At 39.5% G+C, this 25,393-nt stretch overlaps 1 protein-coding gene across 1 annotated transcript in view; it reads right to left on the bottom strand.

Annotated features, from left to right (window-relative positions):
- Positions 1-25,393, bottom strand: part of EBF3 (EBF transcription factor 3) — a 139,859-nt gene that overhangs the window by 33,172 nt on the left and 81,294 nt on the right. Inside the window, 4 exon segments of the mRNA XM_040436550.1 lie at positions 6,273-6,399; positions 7,701-7,831; positions 12,717-12,834; positions 18,125-18,206. Of these exon segments, the coding sequence (XP_040292484.1) occupies positions 6,273-6,399; positions 7,701-7,831; positions 12,717-12,834; positions 18,125-18,206 (458 nt within the window).

Consider the following 25,393-nt stretch of genomic DNA (forward strand, 5'->3'; position numbering starts at 1 on the left):
GAGGACTCATGAGCATGCACACAAAACAGAGAGGACTCCAGGATGTATTCCAGAGCAGTTTGCAGGCACACAGCATGGAAATAGGGGTGAGCATGAAACTTAGTTATCTGGAGTCAGGGGTAGCAGTACTAATCATATAGTACTGCACTTAATAGGGAAAATGCTGATTCCCTTTAAAGCTGGCAATACACTTTGGATAGCTGTTGATGGCTACAGTTCTTGATAAAGTCTGATTCACATGTAGGCTAGGCTCAGCCAAGTGTGCATGTGGAGAATGTGGAAAGGGTAGTAATCCATTGTCAGACACCTCTGCTGGTGGCTCTCCAAGAATAAAAGGATGGGGTATGTTGGAAGACAACTGCCTGGGATCATTTTCTTCTCCCACACCTGCCAGGTTTGCCCAAGTATGGCCAGCATAACATTCAAGCCTCCTTATACATGCATAATATTCCAATACAGATGATAAACGTAGTCCATAGACAGAATGAGAATTTTGCCTTTCGCAACAGTAAGCAATCAGTTCCGACCCATAGTAATGTTGGATTTATTGGTCAAAAAGCATATTAAACCTGGTTGAACCAGTCCACATTGCAAGCAAAGCATTCTAATGAAATGTAAAGTCCATCCATGGCACTTAAGGTCATATTCCAGATCGCATCCATCCTCACAAAAATGAACGCTCACTACTGACCTCCATGAAACCAGTTGATGTTCTACAAATTCTTTTTTTTTTTTTTTACTTCTAAATCCATCAAATGATCATTTACCAGGAAAAAAACGAGATATAGATATTTGATCCCAAAAAAATCCAAGCATGTATTGATTGGAACATGAATGACCTCTTTGTCCTTATTTTAAGACAAATGACTGTCTACATTATGTCAGTTTTGGAGTAGCCGAGTCAATATCTTCACCTTGACTTTCAAAAGTTCTTGATTTATTCGTGGTCCAGAGTTATCAAAACTTGAAAAGAAATAAAATACAGCATCCTATCATGCAACAGAGAGAACCTCTTGGTCACAGCAGCCACACAGTCAGGGAAACGATAAAAAAAAATAAGAGCGTGATAGACAAATGTGTCTTGTTAGCAACAGCCAAAAAGCGCTTGACTTGTACTAATAACAAAAAGGCTATGTTGGTCACTATGGGTTCAAAGACGAAGCACCCTGTCACCGAATAGCTTGGAAAATTAGCAAATAATGTTTCCTTTCCTTGATAAATGGCAGACAGTTCCCTCTCACCAATCATTTTTTAACATTTTGATGCATGTCTACGATCCCGCCGGAGGAACAGAAAAGTTTACCGGCCCTCAATTTTCTGATGATGAATGGGACACTGTAAATGTGCGATTTCTATATGAGGTATAGTTCATTTTAAGCAATTCTAGTAAATGCGTGTCACTGATTAGGACAAATAGTCTGCTTGTGCAATAGCATGAATGCTATGTCTTACTCCTCAAACCTCCTCTGAGGCATACAACGGGGAAAAAACAAGGACAAAAATATCAAGAAAATAAAGAGTCAATGTTTTAAAAAAAAAAAAAGCTATGTACTTCACACTGCAAATCACTCAGCAAATAGTTTTTGCATATTGGTAGATACATAGTTATTGGTATTTTAAATTGTCCCCAGTGCCCTTTTTGTAGACGTTTGGTTAAAAGGCAACAAACAAAAGGGCACCAATTCATTTAATATTTCATGCAGACAAGTAATATACCATTGTCAGCTTGATCAATGTGTTGCCAATAGAGAAACAGCAAAGAACAGCTGCAGACTGGTCAGGTTCATGACAAGAGACATTGCGGGACACACATAATACCAGAGATCTAGAGAATAATGCCATGGAGCTATAATTACAAAACACAAATCTCAGCCAGCCAATGCACTCGGGACAGAAACTCTAGGGGAGCTCAAAGATATTCAAAGCTGTCTCTTATATAGGGAGTGTTGTGAGAGGGTTAATTGGCAGTGCCCAATACTTTTTAAGGCTAGAGTCACACGTGCGGTTTTTATGGTGAAATTTTGGACCCAGGATCAGGAGTGAATTCAAAAGAAATGGGCAATATAAAGGAAGAAATTATACTTCTTCCTGTTGGATCCACTTCTAACATTGACTCAAAAACCTGCATCAAAAACTGAATGTGTATTTCCAGCCTTATGCAAAAACATATACTCTACTTAGGACCATTAATATGGCAGCCATGTTTTACCGCAAAGGAGTGGGTAGTTGGGTTAGCACTAGTGCCTTGGAGTGCTGGAGACAGTCCTGGGTTCAAACTTAACCAAGGTCAACATCTGTTGAGTTTGTACGTTCTCCCTGTGTTTGTGTGGGTTTCCTCCCACACTCCAAAAGTATACAAATAAGTAAATTGGCTTCCTATGAAATTGACCCTAATGAGTGTTGCATGTTGGGGATGAGTGCTTATATGGCAGCCACTGACTCCTCAGGGAGTTGCCTCAGGTAGTATATTGATGGCCGAACCCGCTGAGAATGGTAGGTTCGGTCAACAGTCTAATGTGTGTGAATAGCTACCGACTATCCCCCGAACAGATGAAGTCTGGGAATAGAAGGATGGGGCAAAGTAAATATTTTTGCCTAATACTTTTGCTCTTCTAGGAGATACCCCTATTGAATACACATACATGTTCAGCTGAGCCAAATGAGAATGTGTATGGGGGAGTCGGGAGAGATAGCTGTTAACCAAATCAATGGCATCAGTGGTGATGGTGGCATGTATAGCATGTGACCGCTGAGGCCAGTCATTTGCTGCAGTAGTCATTTGGATTTATGGTGCATCATTGCTCAAGTAAAATAGTTAATGACCAATAAGGACTGGAGCAGAGGGAAATTTAACAGGTGAGCATTGGTTGCTCTTTATTTTTCTTACACTTTTTGACAACTCCTTTACAAGATATGACTGGTGACCACTTTAGCAGAACATGGGATACCAGATGTTTCAGTTGCAGAATAAGTGTCAATATTCATATAACATTTTATTATTATATTATTTATCATTTTATTTAGGCAAATGTACCCCAGTACCGTGCTCAGGGTCACAGCCATTTTACTGGCGCTACATTTTGCAGGAGGCAGAGCATGCAGCGAGGGCACTCCGAACAAATGAAGTAGCCGTGAATCATGATGAATAAAAATTGTATGATTTGTGGGAGGTAATTAGCAGTCATTTGCTCAGCAAATACAAGATATTTGTTTAACGTGCACTGACCTATGAGACAGTCAGTTTGTCTTCCCTGTGCTCGGAAGGGCTATTGACTCCAAACTGTGTGGCGGTCTCAGTGATAGAATCACATTTGAATGCACAGAAAAGATCATTAAAATGACCACTTCTCATGTTTCTCAAGTGGAATACGACATCAGCTGTGTCATATGTTGCAGGCCAGAAATCAAATACATATGTTACCGGAGGAAAGTGAAATGCTATCCTTGTGCAAGGTGTAGAAGAGACATTAAGCGCATTGCCTCCAAAAATTCAAAATATCTATTTATCTGGAACCACTCCTGCAAGGCTTGTCACCCAACTGTCCCTGAGTCCTGATTGATGAATCATCCTAGTTACAAAGAGATATGGAAGCCTAGCTAACTAGGTAAGTTTACCATTCAGGAGTCTTGAAAAGCTGGATGATGACCCTTATAGAAGTGATAATGGCAGCCATATTGGATGTCACCAACTTTCCTAGAAAAAGAAATGGCTGGAAAGAATTTGTAAAAACTTGATGAAAGGTAATTATAAGTAAGATTAGGACACCTCTGGTCTACATATTGCATTCTTTGAAGACCATTACCGCAGAAGGGGTCCACAAATAATTGCACTAGTACTATAGTTTAGCAACTGACCTGGAATGAATTACCCATGCCAGGCAGATTAGAATGTGAAATGAGGTGCGGAGAACTAGATGCCAACCCCAGGAAAACAACCAGTTAGGTTTTACTGTGATACAATGTGACCAGTACAGACAGAGTCTCTATTTACATCAAACTGGGCACCTACATAGTGGGATTTACAGCTTGCGGAGAACAATGTGTTCGGCCAAGGTTAGTCCTGAAAGCTGCTTGTACTATATAAAGACGCTATGTGATAGAGTACAGTGTTGTGTTTGGATTGGAGAAGACATATCTACAAGTTTGGGAGAAAAGTTAGCACAAGCTCGTTTATCAGAGGAGATTTCATGACATTTTCAATATGCTGCTGCACGGCTCCGCTTTCCATGTTGAATCAATGGTTTGGATGTTTTTAAGCAGTTTTGGAGCAATATAATCCATCAATGGGGCTGTCCTCTGCTTTGTTTATTCGTAAATTGTGATCTACCCTAATCTAGCCAGTTTAAGTATGCATGTTGAATAATTTGTTTTACATATGACCTATCATAGGTCCATACTACCTCTGATTTGTACAGAGCCTAAATAAGCACCCACATGAAGCCTACTGTAATTCTGTAGGGCTTGGATTTTTACAGGTCTGCAGGGGTGTTTTCTGTTAGACTCTATATGTATGAGATGAAAAAAAAATTGCATGCTCCACAAAATTGCATAATATATATTCATTAAATGGTGCCTATAGAGTACCTATGGCCTACAGCATAGAGGTTCAGTGATTCTGTGTGCCTCCATACAGGCTCCATGAACATTATTTTGTGGTGTGTATGATGCTGACACCGAGTACTCATTGTAGCCTTGGGCAATGATGTAACTAATGGGTTTACAGTGGTCACAGTTGTGACTAGGGTCTCATGGTCTAGAAGGTCCACAGACCCCTTGCTACATCAGGCTATTTAGGACTCAGCACACAAGGATCTCCCAATGCCCTGCCACTGGCCAGAAGACAAGAGAAGCCAGGACTGAAGAAAGTGATTGAGTAAGTACCTATTTTGTATCGGTCTGGTCTGATTTAGAGCCTCCTGCCACATCAAGCCCATTAGGGCCCAGCACACAGGACGCAAATAAGGTCCTAATTTTGAGATCTGTTGTAGAGGCCTGGTCTGGAGTCTGAGTTAGATGTCTAGTCCAAGCTCTGACTTAAGAAAGAGGATCCCATTCAAAATTTGTCATGGACGCAGAACTTTATAGCTACGCCCTGGTCTAGGGGCTGGCAAGTGGGGGGATCTCACACTTGTCACCACTATACTCAATGTAAATAAAAAAACATCCACAATGTAAAGTGACATACACCATTAATACATCAAGGTTTAAAGTTATATATCATCATGCAAATGAATAATTCACATAATATTTACATATTTGTTCTTATCTAGTGGTAATCATAATGCATCAAGCAACATCACGGACTCCAGTTCATTTCTACACAGCCAAATAAAGAACCGCCCACCAAATCCTAAATTTTAAATAAGGTTTGCTATTTGAATAATAAATCTATTCCAGCTTAAATAAAAATAAATAAATAAATTCTAAGACCGCCCCCCCTTCCCCCACGGCGTCATAAGTAAAAGAGCTGACTGAGACAATGTTACTTAGCACCCGTATATCGCCACTTATTCGCTTCAATCTAGAAGGCAATATACTATTAACTGGCAATTACATACAGAATGATTGTTAATTCTTCTCTTAAGTGCAAGCTGCTTGGAAACTGTTATCTCTCTCTCTAATTTTTGACCTTCTTACAACGGGGTGAGGTGCACTGGGAATACAAAGGACCTGTAGAAAATAGCTGGACATGTCATTTGTGACTCACTCTTTTAATTCACCGTGCTAATCAACTGAACTGCCACATTCTCCCAAGGTAATTGTATCTTTATAATTGTTGAAAGGAGGAGGCAATACAGAGCGGATAGTCTGGGGTTTGTCCTTTCTTAACATAATGAGAAACTGTGCCGTCAGTATTTGTTACTGTAGGAACCTCGAAAAATAAAGAGGACCTTATTCTCCCTCTATTTACTGAGCACTTCAGATTTAAGTACTTTATAAAGCGCCTGGTTATCACACCGCTCTCCCCTTTCATTATCTGGAGGCCTTGTTGCCCTATGGTACATCTCATACTGAGAAGGTTAAATGTTACTGTGGCTGAGAACACAATATACTGTGATAGGAACCAGATGCTCACACATACAACATCCCTCCCCTATTTGAAAGCACCGCGTCATTTTCCTCGCTCTGAAAATTCAGAGGTCATAACCCCATCACAAAAAATATTATTAGCGGCAAACAGGGATTCATTGGGTTTGCAACGAAGCCGCATTTCGTTGTATGCAAAGCAATAGGCTTGTACGATAGCTGGGGTCAATAATACGAGAACTTACCGGTATAAACAAATCTTCCAGGGGCGCCTTTACAGAATTGCTTGGATTTGTAGGAAAGTGTGACTTCAACAACGCCAGGAATGTGTCTGGGTGGGGTCTGGACTCTGATGGCATGGGGTGTGATCAGCTAATAGGGAACAAGGAGAGAAAAAAATCTTAAAGACCAATGCCCATCTGAATTTTATGTACAATTATGCTGAATTTTTCATCTAAGTACCTAATACTCTATATTAGGGGTTGTCTGACTTATTTAAGGGAGTTTCCAAGAGTTCGATGCTGATGACCTATCCTCAAGATTGGTCAGATGGGTGGGGGTCTGACTCCCAGAGTCGATCAGCTGTTTGAAGAAGCCACAGTGCTTCTATCCACGCTTTTGGTCTCATCCTAGGCCAATGACATCACGTTCATTGGTCACATAGCCTAGGTGCAGCTCAATACCAAACACAGGCTGCAAAATCAAGCATGTCTACAAGATAATGTACGGCAGTGTGCTTGGTAAACTCTGAGGAGGCCGAAGCCTTCTTCAAGCAGCTGATTGGCGGGAGTGCCGGAAGTCAGACCAGCACCGATCTGATATTGATGACCTATCCTGAGGGTAGGTCATCAACACTGAACTCCCTGAGAACCCCCTTAAAAACATCCCCAATGGCACTAAACATTGCTCGGGGCCTCCCTAATGATGTCCCGTATAGTCCGTATACACCACTGCAGCCGATCACCAGCTAATACGGCACAATGAGGTCAGTAGCTGCATCGTCACATTGGGTATAGAATTATGTCACTGCTGCAGACGTGTAAATAGTGCCCAGAGGTGAGGGCCGGAGCACTCGTGCTGGAAACGGCCGGGGATTAACTTGTGAGTACAGAATCTTTTTTATTTAAGCACATTTAATGGTGTTGGAAAAATTTATTTTAAAAAGTCAGACAGCCCCTTTAAGATAATGCAACAGAATATGGTATATAAGGATGGGTTGTTTAACTAATTACCAGTACAGCTTTGCTACGTTCATTTCTGCTTTATCTACATAATCATAAAATAAACTCACAATTGACTATAGACCAAACCATGCAAAGGGAGAAAGAAAAAAAAAGAAAAAAAGTCTGCAAGTTATCCCTGAATTGGGTTTGCAGGAAAGGCCACAGGGCATGATTCATATGAAAATTGCCTCCATATGGCAACACCAATGCCTGCTCCTAGTACTTTTTAAGACTAATTGGTCAATTGTGTTCAAAGGTCTGTTGTAGCATTCCACTAGGGGGCCCAGACGTGCCTCGGTTGTGTGTCCAAGCTTTCCCACCACTTGCGAATTCATGGATAAAAAGACAGTTTGAAATAAAGCCTCTTGATACCACTTGTCAATTGACTATTGACTTCTCGTTGGTGGAAACATGCTGCAGTTCAAAAGCCTGCTGATTCCTACGTCTTACCTCGCTCCACACCAGCATAGTTCCAAATACCACTTGTAAACCATCAAAGAAATTATCTCCAATAATGATGACGGTAGCTCCACCAGTGGTCCAGCCTTCACTTGGACTGATCGCTTTTATGCATGGCGTAGCTGCTTGTAAAGAGCAAGGGGTGGGTTGTAAAGAGGTGGGGAGAGAGAGAGAGGGGGGGGGGGAAAGTAGAGAGGGAAACATTAGTTTGGCTTATTTCCTGTAGAACGTACCTCAATGCCAAATGACAAATCATGTTCCAGTGAAGAAAAATGCAAAAAAAATAAAATGAAAAAAATAACATAAACAAAGGCATGATTTTTTTTTTTGCGCCTAGCATCCATAAAATAAAGAAAAGAGCAGTCATACATCAGCATGGAAATGTATTTAAAGGAAACTGTTACATGTTTTATAAAGCAAAGGCCAAGTAGATTGCCAGTGAGTAAGAAAAATGGCTTAATACGGCAAATTACGTGTCAAAGCAAATATGGCTATTACAAATGATTAAGCGCCGCGTGCATGTGGCATGTCGATTTATCTGCTTTACTGTACAGATCTAAGCACAGTCAATCACAGGCTCATTGAATGAAATGGAACAGCAAATGTTCAGAATTCTGATTCTTTACAAGCAGCTAATTGGGTTGGGTGTTGTGTGTTTTTTTTTTTTTTTTCTTTTTCCCCATCAGCGATCTTTGCCTTTGGTTCAAATCAAAACTTAATTTTCCTCCGTCACTCTATAATTACGACTTTTCAGTTTTCATGCACAAAAGGCAAAAAAAAAAAAAAAAAAAATCAAAAGCTCTATATTAATACTTCTGTCAAAGGTACACATTTTACATCTAATATTGTTTGTCGACACGAATCCCTGGGCCATTGACTTGACCTCTCTTTGTCTCTAGAGTCTTCACATTTGCATGAGTTATTACAATGCTCTGGTGGGGTAAAGCAGGAAAAGCAGCACTAGTCACTCCAGGCTCACAGCAGCCAGTAAAACTGTGGCTGAGGCTGGGGCTGAAGGCTGCTCAGCCTCTGTGAGAATGGCTTTGTTCTTCACTTTGATCAGCCTTTCTTTTACACGGTGTTGACAGACCTTATTTTACCGGCTTTGATGGTCTTTTGTATGCTGACTTTCATGCAAAGGAGCAGATCCTAAGATATACACTTTCCCTATTACAAGTAAATTCCGTTTCCTCGATATCTCACCTGCAGGGGTTGGTTTGACAGTACTGTATTATTGATTGTCCTCCAGACAATATAAATGCTCTTTTTGTTGTCGTTCCTATACTGGAGAGCACCAAGCGTGCTGACATCTACTTAGCATGCTGCAATGGATGCTCTGTCTAGGTTATACGAATGTGATGACTTGGGGTATGGGTCTAGGCTTGAGGACATTGAGTTAGCTTGAAATTAAATCTACTTCTACCAGAATCTACTTTTTTTTTTCATTCTAAGGCTTTTGACATTTTTACAAGAGTTACTCGATAGCTTTGTATAATAGCTCCTCGAGCCAAGTAACAAGGCCCAGGTGTCTTAAAGCAAACACATGGAAGAAGCCGAACGTTGTTTGGTACAAGGGTGGAACTTTGGTCCTTCGTCATAATGAGCACCACGGTTAATCACCACTAGCTATTGTTGTTTAGGGCGCCCTCGACATGCCACCTTCCTTTTGTTTGCCTTGACGTTAGACCAATGGAGGTTATATTTGCTTATTCTACGTGCATATCCCTCTGCAACAGAGGAACAGAGCACACACTGAGAACCTGCCCTTAACTAGCACTGTTGACTTCATGCTAATAAGTTCATACAAATTTTCATTTCTGAGGCTTCCGAATGACATTTGCTTTTCTTAATTGCATGGAGAGCATTTGAAAAGGATCAGATCTCTAAAGACTGACAAGTCTCCTCGCAGGGAGTGACCTTCATCAGCACAGCCAATTATGGCAAATAATTCTCCCCCAAATTTTTTTTTACAGTAAACTAATTTACTTTGGAAGAAAAAAAAAAAGGAGGGAAAAAAACTGAAATCTATCGTAGGCACAAGAGGTTTCTATCTGGCAGCTGGGACTCACTGAAAACACAGATTGTCTAGGAAGTTCTAGTGCCTGTGAGTGGGAAAAGAAACAGAAGCTGGCTCGGGATATTCCGATAGCCGTCCTCCTCCTGCTTGTATTTGCATACATTTCAATGCACATATAGAGGAGGAACATGTGTTCTATGGGAACCATAGCAAAATGAATTACACAGACAGTGTTAGAGATCTAATGATATACGTGCACAATACACTCAAACAGAGGAGTAGGGGGAAGAAGAAGAAAAAAAAAGCAAAGCGATATCCCAGTACTCTGTGTTGGGGTGTTGAAAGCTCAACCCACACACATGGAGCTCTGCAGCACAGCCTGATCCTATCTTATCTCAACCTCTCCAAAAATCCTAAAGCACCTAACCATTACCAGTGTGTTTTTGCTAATTAATAAGGGAGTATCTTTGATATCCAGTAGGTGTCGCCTCCTTATTTGATGTTCATTAATTACCTACCAGAAGTAGAGCTCTCATATTTTATTCATGCCGACGGCCAATTTTCTAAAAAATTTCACGATGTTAATATTCGCAGAATTTTTTTTTTAAAGATGTTTTTGCAAATTCTGGCGCAGACTTCTATTTCTGTGTTTTCTAGAGTTTTTTTTTTTTTTTCGTTTTACGATCGGATCAAGTATTTTATTAGTCAACATCTTCATTATAGCAGTTCTGATTAATCAGCCAAGTCTCTTGAGTAATATCACAGAATTTGTCACCTTTTTCTGAATTCACAATATTGAGACACTCAAACAGGCCTAATCTTGCCTCATGAAGACTCCTTTGTTCTGCCTGCTAAAATGTCTTGTAATTGTGCTTAGGATGTCCAGATGGCTGGCTGATACTCCAGCTGATAGGATTATACCTTTTACCTCTCTTAGGGCCATCTGTTCTCTTTAACTCACTAAAACCCTGCAGCCTGGATTCAGTTGTCATTATTGCATAAACCTAACTGCATTACAAGTACTTGGCATGCAAATCAGTTCTGTGCTGCAGGCCTGGTGGTGCTGTGATAGAAGTTGCTTAAGGTTCATACTATAAGTACGTGATTTCTGCAAAAATTTACAAGAAAGGGAAAAAAATAACATTGTGAAAGATGACATTTTCCTATAATTTAATTTTTTTATTTATTTATTTCATTTTTTTCTGTGTGTGTGTGTGTTTGCTTCATTCTCACCACTGTAATCATTTGCCATGCTTTGCGAGGACAGAAGATATTCCATGGCAGACGTCCATTGGAACAGCAGGGGGAATTAGTTTACTTGGAAATGGTCTTGGTTGAGTGTATATAGGCTGCTGGTGAACATTAGATTATTGGATAATGAGGTGTTAGCAGGGGGACGATTTATGCAGGTGCATATTATTATTATTATTATTATTAATATATTGAGCATGCTTTTATATTCGCAACCATGCTGATTTCATAGTAAAACTTTTCTTCCAAATTATTTTTAAACGCTCTGTCGATTGCCTACACACTCACTTACAATGGACATTTCATTTTTAATTTTGTTGCTTGTTGAATTGCTAAATTTATTTTATTTTTTTATTTCATTTTAAAATTTTTGTTATTCATTGAATTGTTCATTTTATTACATTTTTTATTTTATTTTTTATTTGTTTGGTCTTGATTTTAAAACTTGTGTGTGTTGCACGTTTTCCTTATTCAGCCTATTGTTTTGCCCAAAGAGTCTCTGAGATTCGACAAATTGTTTGCTTGCCAAACAACAGACATGACAATAAATTCTCTTTATTTTACAAAACCCAAATCAATTTCTGCTTACAGTCAGATAGTTTTTCTACAGCTTTCAAAAATAAATACTTTTGTTTTGCTAACATCATAATAGCTCATTAGAGAGGAGGAAGAGCTTGGACTTCTACCAAAACCTAGCACCACAGGGCTGAGCTTGCTAACTTGAACCTATAATGTTGCCAGTTCTGTCTCCCTGGGGAAGAAGACGACTAGGAGAGAGGATCCAACCTTCTTAATTGTGAACCTCATTAGTGCTGGTTGCTAGGCAAAACATACACCTATCTTCAGTACATATGAAAGGGATAAACAATACGTCATACGCTATAATGACTCTTGGGCTCAGGGCAACCTCTAATTATTATATTTTGTTCTCTTTTACCTTAGTCATTATTGCAGAAAAACAAATTAGTTTATTTTTGAGCAGAGCAGCAGATTGTAAATTGTGATCTTATTCTGATATCTAAATCCTCATGCTACACTTAACAATTGAAGCCATTTCATCTTGGCTGCTGTATGCAAATCTTTCCTTTGTATTGCTTTTCATCCATGTAATATGCCATGTACTATGCAGTTTAGCCAATATATATATAAGCATATCTATGTTTATGTGTGTTATTCTCATGCATCAGTTTATTTAACATGCACAAGTTCATTTTGCATCAGATTTCTGCAGTTCCCATCTGCAGGACCCAATCACAGGAAGTTGACCTCATAGTAAATTCCTTCGAGATTTGGTCATATGTTTCCAAAAGCATTTACAAATGCTCACATGAACTTAGGAATGTACCTCATGTCCGCGACCAGCAACGAAAATAATACCAAATGAAATCAAACTGCAAAAAAAGCTGAAGCCAAACCATGAAGAAAAAAAATGCTTGAAAAATAAAAGATTTGAGGCAAATGGTAAAAAAACTGGCTGTAAATTATTTGAGCTGAAAGGAAAATGGATTAAAAATGATTGTTAGAAAATTCAGATTCTTTTTTTCCTTTGGTCGGATCTTGACTGGGCTAAAAATGATGATATTTCCGTCTTTCTGTTGATCAATGAATTGAGGTGGAAAAACAGATGCAACGTTGTGTAGTCAAAATAAAGTTTGATGTATAAAAAAAAAAGCATTGCAAAGGAAAAAAAGGACATGTAAATGTATGCCTACCATTTTCCAGATAAGAAGGAGCCGTACCTTCTGAGGGGTCAAGGCGGCGGGCCCGCCTTCCATGTTTAGAATTGTTGTGGACAAACATGTTGTCTGAGACGGCCAATACGTGGCCATCCACATTGACTGTTGTTGATACAACGACCTGAAAAATAAAGAAAAAAGACAGCATTCTGTTAAGAAAACAACTCGTAAAACAGACATTATGACTTCATATGACTAATCTACTGTGTATAGGAAGTACTTGGCATAAATCATTAATACCAATTTCTATGGCCAGGACTATGTTGATGGTAATAAAGAAGTATCATTTACAATGTTCCATACTCAAGTTATTACGCATCTAAAAACTTTTTGACTAGCTTTACTTTATGGTATGAGATTAGTTTTCACATACTAAAAAGTATATTCCACCCATCCTGGCTAGTATGAGGCTTCTGTTCATCCCATCACCCTTGCCTCTGGGTTCCCTTCTCAATAGAATGGAAGGACCAAAAGAAAGGGGTGCTATAGACCTTGGAAAGGAAGAGGGCCCAGTCCTGGTTCTTCTCAGATCTCCAGAGCAACTGCAGTGTTATTAAGCAAGAAGTTAGTAAGTTGACCCAATGGTCATGGAAATGGGGTGGTAAGGGACACAATCCCCAAGCCATTCTGTCCTTTGATGCAAAAAACAAGGTTTAGTTTAATCTTTGCTATCTCCCAAAAAGAAAGCATCTTGTGCCAAAATGTGCAGTTGGTGGAATGAGCTAGCACCAGAATAGAGATCTCCTTTTATTCTTTCCATGGTATCCCCGTCATTATGTACACCAGTGTTCCACAACCAGGGAGCCACATGAGACTCTTAGACCCCCCTTTATGCAGTACACAAAGACTCATACAAATTCCCCTGCCAATGAACATTGATAAAATATTACATATACTATATGATAAAACCTGCACACAATGTTAAAGTGAATGATATTGCTCTATAGTCAGATGTTCTTTATGAGGTTCTTGTCAGAAGTATTTTTTGAAAACCCCTTCTTATGCATGAGTTAAAAAATGCTGTTACAAATCAAAACATTTTACCCATCAAAAATGTATTTGAAGCTTTTCCATTAGACTCAAGACATCTGTCAATTCTATGATTACATTTACCAGGCAATAATGATGTTTTTGCATATGAAAAGCTTGAATGGAAAATGAATAGCGAAAGTGTTTTCATCCCATGAAAAGTATCCATTCTTAAGTTCATTTGGATGGTGATTGACCCTGGTATGTCAACGGAATTTCCTTCTTTATATTAGACTGAAAGAGTTCTATTCTTGCAGCTCAGGTTCAGAGTGCGGCCATAGAAGAAATGATGGATAGGGCCCTCTTATACTCCAGCTGCTTCACAGCCGAAGAACTTAAGGCAGGAGCGTACTTACACATCACAACCTTGTTAACCAATAACACCTAGACCGGCTTCATGTAACAATATATCCTGGAAATGGCTCTATGGCTGGGATCAGACTAGGCAGGGAATTACATATCTTTAAGGTCTGCAGATGGCTCCACATGTTGACATAATTCCAGAATGGTCTTTGGGGTCTCAGATAACAACAAGTGCAGGTTAATATGAGAACTCTGGAATGATTACAATAGTTCATGTTTCAGGTTGTCCAAATTAAAGCTTCACAGCCAAGTCATAATAACAGTGGATGTTTAAAATTAGATGGCAACCTAGATCTTACTGGAATATTGCTAGAGATATCCTACAAGTGTATGTTTCTGCTCAGTTAAGACATGACTGTTGCTCTTGGCATGGAAAATATGATGCATTATTATTTTAAAAGGCTAAAACTTTCATGTGTAAAGCTACAACTTCCTTAATGTCTTTCAACACCCACAGATGCTGAGGGTACTGAGGAAACAAATCTTTGGCAGATTACATTGGCAAGTTATTGGCAAATAATATATTATTCTATGTATGATCCTATAGAAAATAGAATATTTATCCTCCGTCCTTTTTAGATATAGAATATAGAATATAGTCAATGTGCTCTCATCTCAAGTGCAAGTTACAAGCTGGTGCAAATGTGTGATTGGCCGTTATATCACGGTGCATTACTTTCACCGAAGTGTGAAGTAAATATACTGTAGTCCAGATTGTGTGAAGTTCCTTTCATTATTAGGTTTCAGGGGCAGAGTGGAAACTTAAAGTAGTCCTGGAAAAACGCTAAAAATGACCCCATCTTGTAGGCGGGTCTATATAGACAGAAGGTAGGTCAACACAAGGAAGCAGGGACAACAGGGGTAGGTGGGGGGCCACCAATACCATAGTTCAGCTCAAAATACTACAGCCTTAACTGCAGTATTCAACGGTATCATTGTCCTAAGGGTGGTGATACAGTTGAATTCAGGAGGGCACCTGATAGCATCAGATCATTATGTACCTGGCTGGAGGCCACGAGGAAGGTTCAGGAGGCATTATACTACCAGGACATTTCACTGTAGGGTCTATGGCCAGTCTGCCCCTGATAGGCTTAATTTATCATATGTTTTTATAACCAATGTAGAAATACTGTCATTAAAGATTCCCTAATCTGGGAGAAACATAAGATGCAAAGAGACATATTGCCTAGTGAGTGTTCCATATGTAGTGAGGAACAAAGAAAGTACATTGGTTCATAGTGTTTGCTATCATATACTGCACATAATGAGCTAGTAGCGTGCGGTACAATGTATATCTCACGTACAATGCACAAATACTAACTAAAACCTTCTTATGTAAATATACTGTGATGTAATATTGAGGTCCGAATTCAGTATATATACACCTTGAGGCAAATCCCTAGCATCAGAAGTAGAAGACGAGCAGAAATAACCAATTGCAAGACTCCACTAATCAAAAACTAATGCAGTATTTCACATTGATGATCGGTTCTGTGCTTCCTTAAAGGAGTCATTCAGTAATGGAAAGACATGGCTGCTTCCTTCCAAAAATAGTAAGACATCTGTCCATGGGTTGTGTTTGGTATCACAGCTCAGCTACACTGAGTTGCAATACCACACACAGCCTGTGGACAGATGTGGCGTCGTTTTTGGAAGAAAATGTCATATTTTTTTCTCTAACTGTTCAATAATCCAGAAGGTCGAAAAATTCCACCTCCAATGAGGTTCAGGTGGAGCTGGATTAAAGGAATTATGCTGTTATAATTATTGATAGCTTGAATGTTGCTTATGACCAGCATAGCTACACAAGGTGAAGACATGCCCTTGTAAAATGGGTTGCTTTATCAGGCAAATTGGTAAATTACATGTATCCCTTCCTATTTTGGTGAGTGAGGAATTTATCGGGAAGAACTGAATTAAAAGGAAAAAAAAAAACTGGAAAAAAAAGCCAAACGTTGTAAGTCAAGCTGAAGCTTTGAGAGAGGTCAGGAGAGTCTGCTATAGCGAATTACATGCTGTGCAAAGTACAGGATGCCTGCTTTCCATACTAAAGTGTGCAGCGCATTTCAGTCCTCCTCCACTCCGCTCTGTATGAAACACACGGGCAGGAAAAAAATAAGGCAGGGAGAAAACATGACTGTCCTTGCTGTGTCAATTTATATATAGGTCAGTCGCCAAGGGAAAATAACAGTTCAGTGAAAAAAAAAAAGACGTTTGTTCTATATTAACTCTAAGGGTTGGTACCTTGGTAGTACAAACTCACAGACACTAAATATAGGTTTCTGATGCCTAATGCTATGTTGCCATGCAATTAGAAATGAAGGCAAGAAAAATGAGCTGGAAGGATCCAGCATTGTCATTTGGTCACCAGTGGTCCCAGCGTTGACCACCGAATCATCTTTTGAGTGATGTTTTTTGCAGTTATCAGGAAGACAAATAGGAGACTTTTAGTCATCCCAGGCTTGACCTTCTGCTCGGCTGCCATGGATCAATATTACCAATGGCACTTGAGGCTGAGAACCATGAGAAATGGAGGCTCACTGAAGTGGTGTGAAGAATAGTTTTTTTTTTTCATAAAATTTTAACTTTAAGATATATGAATACAATAAAACCTAAGACATAAAACAGATGTCTCCATATAATAAATGTGATTTACAGAAGTAACTCCTATGAGTAAACACTATTTTTCTGTGTTCTGGCTGGTATTTTCAAGGGGTGACTTTTAATAAATTGTATTTGGTGTCAAAATTATGGTAAGCCTATGGCATATCTCCGACATGTAATTTTCTACCTATATGGGTCTACCAAACATTAATACTTGTGTTCTGGCTTTGAGATGGGTATATGTAAATTCAAAATGGAACCCATTTCCTGGTGCTTCTCAGCTACTCTCTGGAAGGGCAATTCAATATCTCGGTTCCAAGCTCCATATCAAGAATATGCTCATAACGATACAGTTACACAAAAACAAGATCATAGAGGTATCTATAATGCATTTTTGGAGTGAATTCCAATGGTAACCTGAGATTATAGTAATATCACCCATAAGAACTGAAAGATGGATATATTGTTGATAACACAGAAGGAGTCTAGTTCCACTTCACAGTTCTATCACGCCGTCCTTTGTGTACTGTCAATAGACTTTTCGGTTTTTAGGTTCAACTTCCATGCTAAATGGCTTTTGAGTAGTGCTAAATTAGAACTGAAGAGGCTAATCTTCCTAAATGATCTCTGAGAAGAATATACAGGTGCCTTGTTTAAGTAGACCCTCAGTTTTTTTGTGTTCCTCACCAAGGGCACTTGAAGCAAACCTGATCATTAAAACACCACAGCCCATATTCGTTCCATAACTCAACGTGGCTTGTGAAATTCCTGGAAAGTGATATAATCCCAGTGTGTTTCTTGTAAAAATGTACATTGTCTGACCCTAGATACATACAACAAAAGAACACTGAATAGTGAATAAATAGGGGAAGGAGCACAATGAACTACTATTGCTTTAGTAGGCCATACACTTTAGCTGTAGGCCAAAAACTCCCACACATGAATGCTATCTCATACATGTGCATGCTCCGGTTGATTGAGCAAGCATGTGTTCTGAATGGGATAAAGGATATTAGCCTCTGCCAAACAACTCTGTTGGCAGCTTACCTCCCTGACAACAAAAGTATAAGGTATGTTGAAATCCAGCATCAGCTATCGTGGTAGAGCTGGGACATGACCATACACATTTAATGGTTGGTCGGTCCTATCACATTCAGTGGGTCCTACCAAGATTAAACTAATCTGTATAATTAGGTTCGTAGAGCTGAAGTCCTAGGTTCTGATCCAACCAAGGAGAACATTTGCATGGTGTGTGTATGTTCTCCCTGTGTACGTGTGGGTTTCCTCCAGGTATTCCAGTTTCCTAACACAATTTAAAGACATACTGATAGGGACCATCCATTCTGCCATCATGGTTACATTCAACAGGAAAGTTGTCATAGAGCCTCAATGCCTGACTGTCTCCATCAGAGTACCTGGAATCGTCGCATGTCTCTTGGATTCCCTGCATTCTTCAGGCAGTTCTGATTACACTTGAGGAAAAACTTTAGGAAGAATCTAAAGAAAGAAAGAAATAGAGAAGAAAGCCTTTAATATGCTGTAAATATAAGACCATGAAACACAAATTATATTTGACTGTTTATGAAATTCAGATGGTGGATTCAATGAGACAACCCTCAACCATCTGTAAGTTTTCAAACATTATGTCTCGTTCCATTTCTTTGACATGGCTTTGTCTCATTGTAATGTAAAGGGTCTGACTTTCTTTATTTGTGTCCAAAGGCTGTGTCTGCAATTGTAGCTCACCACATTCCAGTGAATGGAGATGTGCTGTAGTCTCAGAAACAGCCAATGGACAGTGGGGCTGTTTTTGGAAAAATAAATATCAGGCCCTTTTTCTCATTCTGGACAATAATTTTAAAGGGTTTTTCCAAGATTTTAGATATTGATGACCTCTCCCCAAGATAGGTCATCAATATCAGATTGTCAGGGGTCCGACTCCTGGCCCCTCTGCTGATCAGCTGTTTGAAGAGCGACTAGCCCTTGAGACCTTCATGTTCATCGGTCACATGGCCTAGTCCCAGCTCAGTCCAATTCAATTGAATGAGGCTGATCTGAAATACCAATCATAGCTGCTATCCAATGGACAGTGTTGTGCTTGGTAAGCTGCCAGGAGGCCGCGGCACTCACCAGAGCGCTGCTGCCTCTTCAAACAGCTGATTGACGGGGGTTCCAGATGTCAGACCCCCACCAAACTGATACTGATGACCTATCCTGAGGATAGGTCATCGATATCTAAACCTTGCAAGGCATCAATGAAGTTGTCAGGGCCCAGCGACAATACCATGAGCATACATGTTCATAAAAATACAACTTTGTATCTTTATTTTTACCCTAGAAAGTAGTTATTAATTATTAATAGGGGGCTACAAAAGCAGGTTAATTAAAATGCACAAATTATGAAAAACACTGAATTATTACCATAATATTTTTGGCATTCATTGCCTTAAAATGTATATTTCAATCTTGTATATTCAGAATTTCTACGGTAATATATTACAAAGCAAACTTCTGCTCATCTGCCCTAACAATGGCACAAAAACACCCATATGCCATCAGCGTACAGTTAGTCACTTGATATTCCACCCAGCAATTTCTCCTAACTACTACCCTGCAATTACACAGCGCACGTTCTGTTGCGAGGTAAATTAGGCACACCTGCGGCCAGACTTCATTTGAACTGCATCAGAAAAAGGACCTAACAAGGTGAGAACGTGCCTCAAAGTTATAGTCCTGTCAAGCAATTAGGTTTTCACTTCTGGGACATCCGCACAGTGCAATTATGCCACACATTACAACCTGGCTAATCTGCTGAACAAATGTCATGTCTCAGAGAAGCTAGTAAAAGCGGTTCATCTGCAAATGTGTCTGCTCTTAAGCCCCTGCCTTATGCATGGAACAAGCCACCGCGCCTATCTGATTAAATCATGTTACCAGCTCTTAGAAGGAAAAAAAAAAATCTGCAAGCATTTTAAACCACTTATAAGTGACATGAACCTCTCTATACATTAGGCCTGCGGCCATCATTCACCCTTTTATAATCGGTTTATACACCTTTCACTAGCTATTGTGAAGATCCACTTTTCTCATAAACAGTTCCATGATCTTCTGTAATTAGAGAAAGTCATTAGGGATGCAAATGAACCTTTAGCGATTCTGGTTTCACTGCTCGATTCACAACATGGCCTAGACATTACTAGATATTACTTTGGTCTGGGCATTACTAAATATTACTTGAGGTTAGGCCTTAGTAAATAAAGTTTGGGCCTAGGCATTAATAGATATTACTTATACCTATGAATTGCTATATACAGTATTTCTTGGGCTAAATATTATTTTAGAATGGGCATTTCTAGCTAATACAACAAAAAGGCCCAAAAAGGTCACTCTGCAGTTGTGTAATGTTGTTCGAATGGGTCAAAAGTATATCATAAAGGTAATGCATGGAATGTCCCGGAGCTTGGACTTGCCTATAATGTCTTTAAATGTAAAAATACAGCATCAGAGATACTCCGTTGCTGGATTTTTACATTTAAAGACACTACTAAATAACACTTGAGCCTAGACAACACTAAATACAATTTGTGCATAGGTATTACTAGATATTCTTTGGTCCGAGGTATTGATAGATACTAATTAGACCTGGGAAGTATTACAAATTAATTAGTCCTAAGCATTACTAGATACTAGTTAGCCCTAGGCATCACTAGACACTACTTAGGCCTAGGCAATTGTAGATATTCCTTTCTCCTTGGTATTACTAGATACTACCTAGGCCTAGATGTTTTGACATATTATTTAGGCCTAGTCATTACTAGATACTACTTAAGCCTAGGCATTACTAGATACTACTTAAGCCTAGTCATTACTAGATACTGCTTAGGCCTAGGCTTTACTTGATACTACTTAGGCCTAGGCTTTTGCTATATACTACTAGGCCTAGGCATTACTGGATACTACATAGGCCTCGGTATCACTAAGTATTATTTGGGCCTAAGCAGTAATATATATTACTTGGATCTAGGCATTACTAGATATTACTTGTGCTTAGGTATACCCAGATATCACTTGTGCCTAGCTATTACTAGATATTACTTGTACCTAGGCATTACTGGATATTAGTTGTACCTAGACATTACAAGATAACACTTGGGTCTAGGCATTACTGGATATTACTTGGACCTAGACATTACAAGATAACACTTGGGTCTCGGCATTACTGGGTATTACTTGAACTTAGAAAATACAATTCAGCATACCCCATAATAAAAGTGTATTAGCCAGGCAGCACAAATTGGCGTGTTCACTCAGATAACAATTGCATACATGGAAGGCATTTTCAACAAATGAATCATCGCGCACTGCTACAACCCTTATAATGGCACCTTGAAGTTCAGATGGACCATTATACTATTCTAAGAGCCTATATTTTATCAATTTGCAACTGGTATCCACCTAAAAGACTCAGGCCCACCAGGTCAGCCAAACATCCAGAGAAAACCTTACTACCCTACTGGCAGACTACACTCATTGGTATTACTAGATGCTACAACATATTATTGAGGCCTAGGCATCTAATGTAAGCTGTCCGTACACATTAGAGGAATGTTGGTTAAACCCCCTGATTTTGGTCGGACTAGCCAACTATCTGATGTGTATAGAGGCCTCCCAATTTCCCACCAACATCTGGAGAAGTTGGGACACACCCATACAGATGTTGAGAAAGTAGAATCAGGATATTGGATTTCAACATGTCCAAACTTTTTGTTCTCAGGTGAGATAATCCACCACCAGACCTAGCTTATCTCTTCCCATTCTGAACACATGGACAATTGGACGAACCAAGAGTGGACATGTATGGGAAGGTGGGGGTCAGGAGGGATATCTGTCGTCTAAATGAGCATTTGGCCAAAATCTATATATCATGTATGGCCAGCCATAGGGACACATGCTTGTGCCTAACCAAGGTTTGGTGTTGCCACTTGCATCCGTGTATACCCTATGGCACCAGGTGCTCATATCAGTCCATTGTCATATGACGTATCTGTTCATTGGGCCTATGTTCTTTATTAATTTGCTCTCATGTAATGTATTCAGATCTGTAATATGCCAGTGCGCTATTTTATTTAATCACAATGAGACCCTCTGGCAATGGAATAGTTAATTGTAAAACCTGCTTAATACATGGTTATTCATTGAGTGGTAATTCCATTGTTAGAGCATGAGACAGGAGTCGAACAGATTCACTCTTTCAAGTCAAATGGTAATTCTCATCCTTTGCTCTATTACCCTTTAATTGGCTTTTTCTTAGAAAATATCTGACAACCGCCTTTACATATCTCTTTCCCAGACCCTGGAACACAAAGGATTTAATGCTCTTGTTATGAGCAGAGGAGGTGAGAAAAAAAATCTCGTGTCAGAAAATCTTTGGCTCTAACACCAATAAAGTCTGTATTAGTCCTAAACATGGATTTGTTACTCAATTGAGGCGAAGGCGATACAAATTCCAGCCTGTCATTAGTGCATTATGCGTAATTGCGTACAGTATGTTTGCTGTGGCATCTGTTGGCCTATTATCACAATGACCATTATGTACACTAATTCCCTGACCCTTCTATATTTCCCTAAAGAGTCATAATCTTTCACAGTAGGTAGAATAAATCAGGCTTGAAATACGGCTTTTATTTGTTGCGTGTCTAGGCCTCAACGGAAGCAAATGTGAGCATGAAAGAAGGCGCTTAATTAGTGAACTATACAAACTCCCTATGACTGTATGTATCTATATGTATGTGTCTGTATCTATGTGTGTATCCGTCTCTTTAAGTATGTACATAGCTGTGTCTCATTATCAGTGTGTGTATGTATGTACTGGTGTCTCTTTATGTGTGTGTGTGTGTGTGTGTGTGTGTGTATCTGTCTCTAGGTGTGTGTGTATATATGTATTGGTGTCTCTTTACGTGTGTGTACAGTATGTGTGTGTATATATGTATGTTTCTGTGTCTCTATGCGTGTGTAAGCCCCACCCCCCTTTTTGGAGGGACAGTCCCTACTTTTGACCCAAGTCCCTCTAATCCTCTTTGCCCTTTAAATGTCCCTCTTTTTGATTCATAATATTGATCCAGAAAGTTTGGGAGGTATGTATCTGTATCGGTGTATGTGGTGTGCATGTATCTGTGTCTCTTTATATATGCCCATATTGAAAAAAACATTATCAGTATTTACAAATATAGATATTATTTGGTTATTTAAAAAAATAAACAGAGTGTTCACACCTTCATCTCTTACTTTTCCATCCATTTCAGTTTTTTCACTTTAAAATATTCATTCCCAGCTTTATACCACTAAACACCTTGGTGCAGCGCAGAGCTAACCTCACCTAACCTATTACAGACAGCGGGCCTTTGTTTACATTCAGAAATTGGTCCCCTTAACAGACTGTATGAAGCATGTAATTGATGGAGAAGCAGATGCCACTAATAATAAAATGGCAAGTTGGGGCATGTGTCTTTTAATTCCCTCGGAGGACGCACCTCTGCCTCGGAGCCATGTTTATGAAAAGGAGTGAGCGCTGCATTTAATAAACAATAAATGGATCTGGTACCAGAAGCTGCTGCATTTGGTTTTAATAAGAACATTGTAGCAAATAATGGGAATCTTGTCAGTAAGGTCTGTATTGGCGTCTAGCTGACTGGAAGCAGTCTATATGATATGGGTCCTGAAGCAAGAGTCTCTGCAGCTGAGACACATGGAGAAGGAAGGGGCCCTCAGCTCAGGCTGACCCCTCTTGCCAATTTCTGGCGCAAAGGGCTCCTCAGTCTCAGGAAGTTATTCAACCCCTTCCTAACTAAGCAATTAAAAAAAATATATAAATTTCATTTTCATTTTTTACTCCCTGCCTTCTCAGAGCCATAATTTTTTCATTTTTACATTCACTTAGACGTAGGAAGGCTTGTTTTTTGCAAGTTTCTAATAGCACCATTTAATATTGCATAGAATGTAGCGGGAAGCAAATTCCAAATTGAATTGGGAAAAAAAAACAATTGGTTTAAGGTTTCATTTTTAGGTGTTCTCTATGCGGTGAAACTGACCTGTTGCCGTCTTTCTTTCTTGTGTTTTAATACTTAATAAAAAAAACAACTTTGGGAAAATGTATTTTTTCTTTACATTGCCGTGTTCTGACCCCGATAACTTTCTCATATTTACATCTACGGAGTTGTCTGAGGGCTCAGAAACCCAGCGGCTATGCCGCCTGTTCGGTTTTTGAGAAGCCCTGACTTCTGCCATACATGGAAGGGGTCAAAGTTTTTTTTTGGGAGTAGAGTATTAATGACCTCAGAAGAGGTTATCAATATCTGATCGGTGGAGGTCTGACTCCCAACACCCTCATCGATCAGCTGTTTGAGGAGGCCAAGGCGAGCTGGTGAATGTGTGCTCCTATGAAATAGGAGAACCTCTGACTCCAGGGCCCATATAGGACCATACACCTATAAGAAATCCATGCACATATGTCACTGACTTTCCCAACTAATTCATTTTCACTTCTAAAATCTGATGCTAATTTAACCCAATACGTAAGAAGTCTTGGGCTACTCCATCTGTAGAGAAATGTTGCTCATGAACATTACCCAGATGCCAGTATCCTTGGGTGGCTTTAGGCCACCCAACCTCATTTCCGAGTCCATTCGGTGTCTGTGTATTTAAGCCATGAATGAGTTCATTTATATTTACTTTTATGAAGCTGATTATCCAAAGCTTCCCTATCTGATGAAAATCATTTTAATTGTAGTGTTAGGCTCCAGTGTAATATCCATTAGATTATGAGCTGTTTAAATTCTACATGGGTATTGTGTAAATTGGCCCTTTGTGAGCTGGGAAGCAATTACGACCAAACAGCTCTCTTCTAAATGGCTACAGAAGTTTGTGGTGTTGTTTAGGACAATCAGAAACAAAGGAGGCCGTTTAATTGTAATTTAATGGAATATCAAGGAGTCCGTGGCATTAGATGCTGGCAACGGAGAGCAGGAGAGAGAAAAAAAAAAATTAACTGCAATTATGTTTGATTAAAGCTATCCTTCTCAATAATCAGCCATCCTGACAGGCCATGGGGCTCTTGTGGGTTCCAGGATGGCAAAAGGTGTTGAGCAATATTAAGACCAATAAAGGAGATATTAGCATAGCTAATTACAGCACTGCAAAACCTGTAAAAGGGACCTCTGTGTATTGTAATGTGTGAAATAATTGGCTAAGGCCATTATCAATTACATAAGGAATGAATTTGGGATGTCAGAGAAAAGCTGATGAGATGCATTTTACTTGACACAGCTTCGGTCCCTCATGTTTTCATGTAACAAAAGGTCTTATCAGCTCTTTATCAAAAGCTGCAAGTTTACCAAGTGGCCAACTTGCCGATAGAATGATCTGGGAAGGAAGCGCCCGGGCTATTAATACAAGTCATCCTCGCTGCTTTACTGCTTATTCTCATCTAACTTTAGCCACTAATCAGGGAATAATGATTTTTATTTCTCTTCTGGTCCAAAGAAAAATAACCGGCAGCAAAGTGGCAGGAGGGCGCCAGTGAGGATGGGTTTATTAGCTTTGGACTGGAAAGGAAAGGAATTCCAAATAACCAAAGTTTTGAGGCCATTACAAAGACCAGAATAGGAGCGGTTGTCCACACGATTGAC

This window comes from Bufo bufo, chromosome 6, assembly GCF_905171765.1.
Source record: "Bufo bufo chromosome 6, aBufBuf1.1, whole genome shotgun sequence".
Classification (NCBI taxonomy): Eukaryota; Metazoa; Chordata; class Amphibia; order Anura; family Bufonidae; genus Bufo; species Bufo bufo.